The 2,140-nt window shown below is 42.9% G+C and overlaps 1 gene segment (V, D, J or C); it reads right to left on the bottom strand.

The window, feature by feature from the left end:
- Positions 1-357: 357 nt before the first annotated feature.
- On the bottom strand, positions 358-883 carry LOC500161 (immunoglobulin kappa variable 1-39-like). The segment is given in 2 exon segments: positions 358-668; positions 780-883. Coding segments are annotated over 2 exon segments (366 nt in total).
- Between the last annotated feature and the right edge of the window lie 1,257 nt (positions 884-2,140).

Below are 2,140 nucleotides of genomic sequence, written 5' to 3'. Positions count from 1 at the left end.
TCACAAGTCAGAAACCTCTACAAATATCCAACCTTCTACAAAGGTTCCATTCATCTCCTTTTACTTCAAATTTTACTTCTATGAAACTGAAAGTAATTCTTCTGGAGTTGTCAACTGTCTTTGATCCCTAGCTGGGAAGAAGTTCAGAGCTCTCATCATTGTGATGACTTAGCTTTAATTAGAAATACAAATCCATGGTCTTTCAGTAATGGACTTTCTCAAGTTTTTCCTTTTTGTTATACTGTCAGATTTTGCTTGGGACATCTGAGAAATGCTTAGAGTGGGTGATTCATGAAGAGAGACAGATGGGACAACCAAACCTCTCACTTCTGCTTTCACAGGGGTTTATGTTATGACTTATATCACTGTGAAAGGGGACTCTTTAGACTGTAGACAGTAATAGTCTGCCATATCTTCAGACTCCAGGCTGCTGATGGTCAGAGAATAATCTGACCCAGACCTACTGCCACTGAACCTTGATGGGACCCCAGCTGCCAAGTTGGTTGCACCATAAATCATAAGCCTAGGAGATTTCCCCGGTTTCTGCTGGAACCATCTTAAATAATTTCCAATGTCTTGACTTGCCCGGCAAGTAATAGTGACTCTGTCTCCCAGAGATGCAGGCAGGGAAGATGGAGACTGGGTCATCTGGATGTCGCATCTGGCACCTAGGAGTGGAGACATAATGAATATCCACACAATTAAGCATTATAAAGGATGACATCACCCAAATAACAGTCAATACTAATCAGTGGAATTCCCATTTTAGTTCATCTTACCTGTAAACCAAAGCAACAATAACCCAAGAAACTGAGCATAGGCCCTCATGTCCATTCTGAGTTCTGACTGCAATGACAGTGGCACAGTATATGTGTGACAGGTATATGAAGAAGTTCCCTAGACTGGGCAGTGAGGACATGCAAATCAATGGGAACCAGATATTGCTGAGTACAGCTCAAAGGCTTGTTGATCTCAGCACTTAGCAAAAGCCCAGTGTCCCCAGATGCCTGAGGTAAAAGCACTTGTATTTCTTTACAAGTATTTAAACATACAGATGGCATTTGTAAAGTCTCTGTATTAAATAAAATATTTCAAATATAAATTACTGCAATACTGAAGAATGTCCTGTTGTCAGGGAATATACAACAGAGAAGAAACTATTAGACTTTTAGCTCACTAAAATAATTAAAATTGGTTAAAAAAATAGAATGTGTTCCCCATATGAAGTGTTTGGAGTAGCATTTCTTGAAGTTAAAAGGACAATTACTCATAAACAAATTCAATGAATTAAAACGTGAGATATTACAGGTTTAACTTTGCAAACTACAATCCAAATAGAGTAAAAACACAGTACATGAGAAAGATAACCATCCCAATTCTTCTGCCACCTGAGTGCATATGTAGGGAAAAGAGGCTGTCCCCTCTCTACAGCAGGCAGGAAATGTGGGTCCCTAAGTCAACACAGTGGGAGATCTGGCTCTGTCCTTCACATTCTATAGAACTCCAGAGAGCAAATCCTGAATGTCACCTGGGCAGCATAGTAGAGCTAACCCTAGATGTTAGCATTGCAAGTGAGCTAGCCCTGAGGGCATTGGTGTGGAAGACCTGGCCCTGCCTCTTGTCTGATATAGAGTGAGATCAGTGAGAGGGAGATCTCCTTCTCTCTATTGGCACTTGACAATGACAGTGGACAGGAGAGTTGGACTCAATGGGGTCATGAGAGCAGGAGAGCTGGCCCAGACTCACACCTACCAAAACACTTGAGACAGCAGGCCTTGCATGGCAACTGGGCAGCACATCAGAGCTGCTCTGGATTTCAGGTGAGCCAGCCCCAAAGACATGAGTGCACTAGATCCACCTTACCTCTTGTCTGCTGGGCAATGGTACAAACAAGGAGGAGCCATCCTTCCAAACTCCCTCATCCCTCATTATCTATGGAAGGAAAGAGAACAGGTCCTAGGGTCATGAAAGTGGAAGAATTGATCATGTCTGTCACCAGCTGCTTTAATTGGAAGACTGGGCCTACTATCTCACCTGGGCAGCAAGATAGAACTTGCCCTGGCTGTGGAGGTTGCTGGTGAGCCTACAATAAGGCAAGAGAGTAAAAGGTCAGGGCTGACCAGATCAAATACTCTCTGGC

The sequence above is a fragment of the Rattus norvegicus genome, chromosome 4 (genome assembly GCF_036323735.1).
Source record: "Rattus norvegicus strain BN/NHsdMcwi chromosome 4, GRCr8, whole genome shotgun sequence".
Taxonomy (NCBI): domain Eukaryota; kingdom Metazoa; phylum Chordata; class Mammalia; order Rodentia; family Muridae; genus Rattus; species Rattus norvegicus.
The sequence above is the reverse complement of the archived record's forward strand: the minus strand, read 5'-3'. Positions and strand labels throughout refer to the sequence as shown.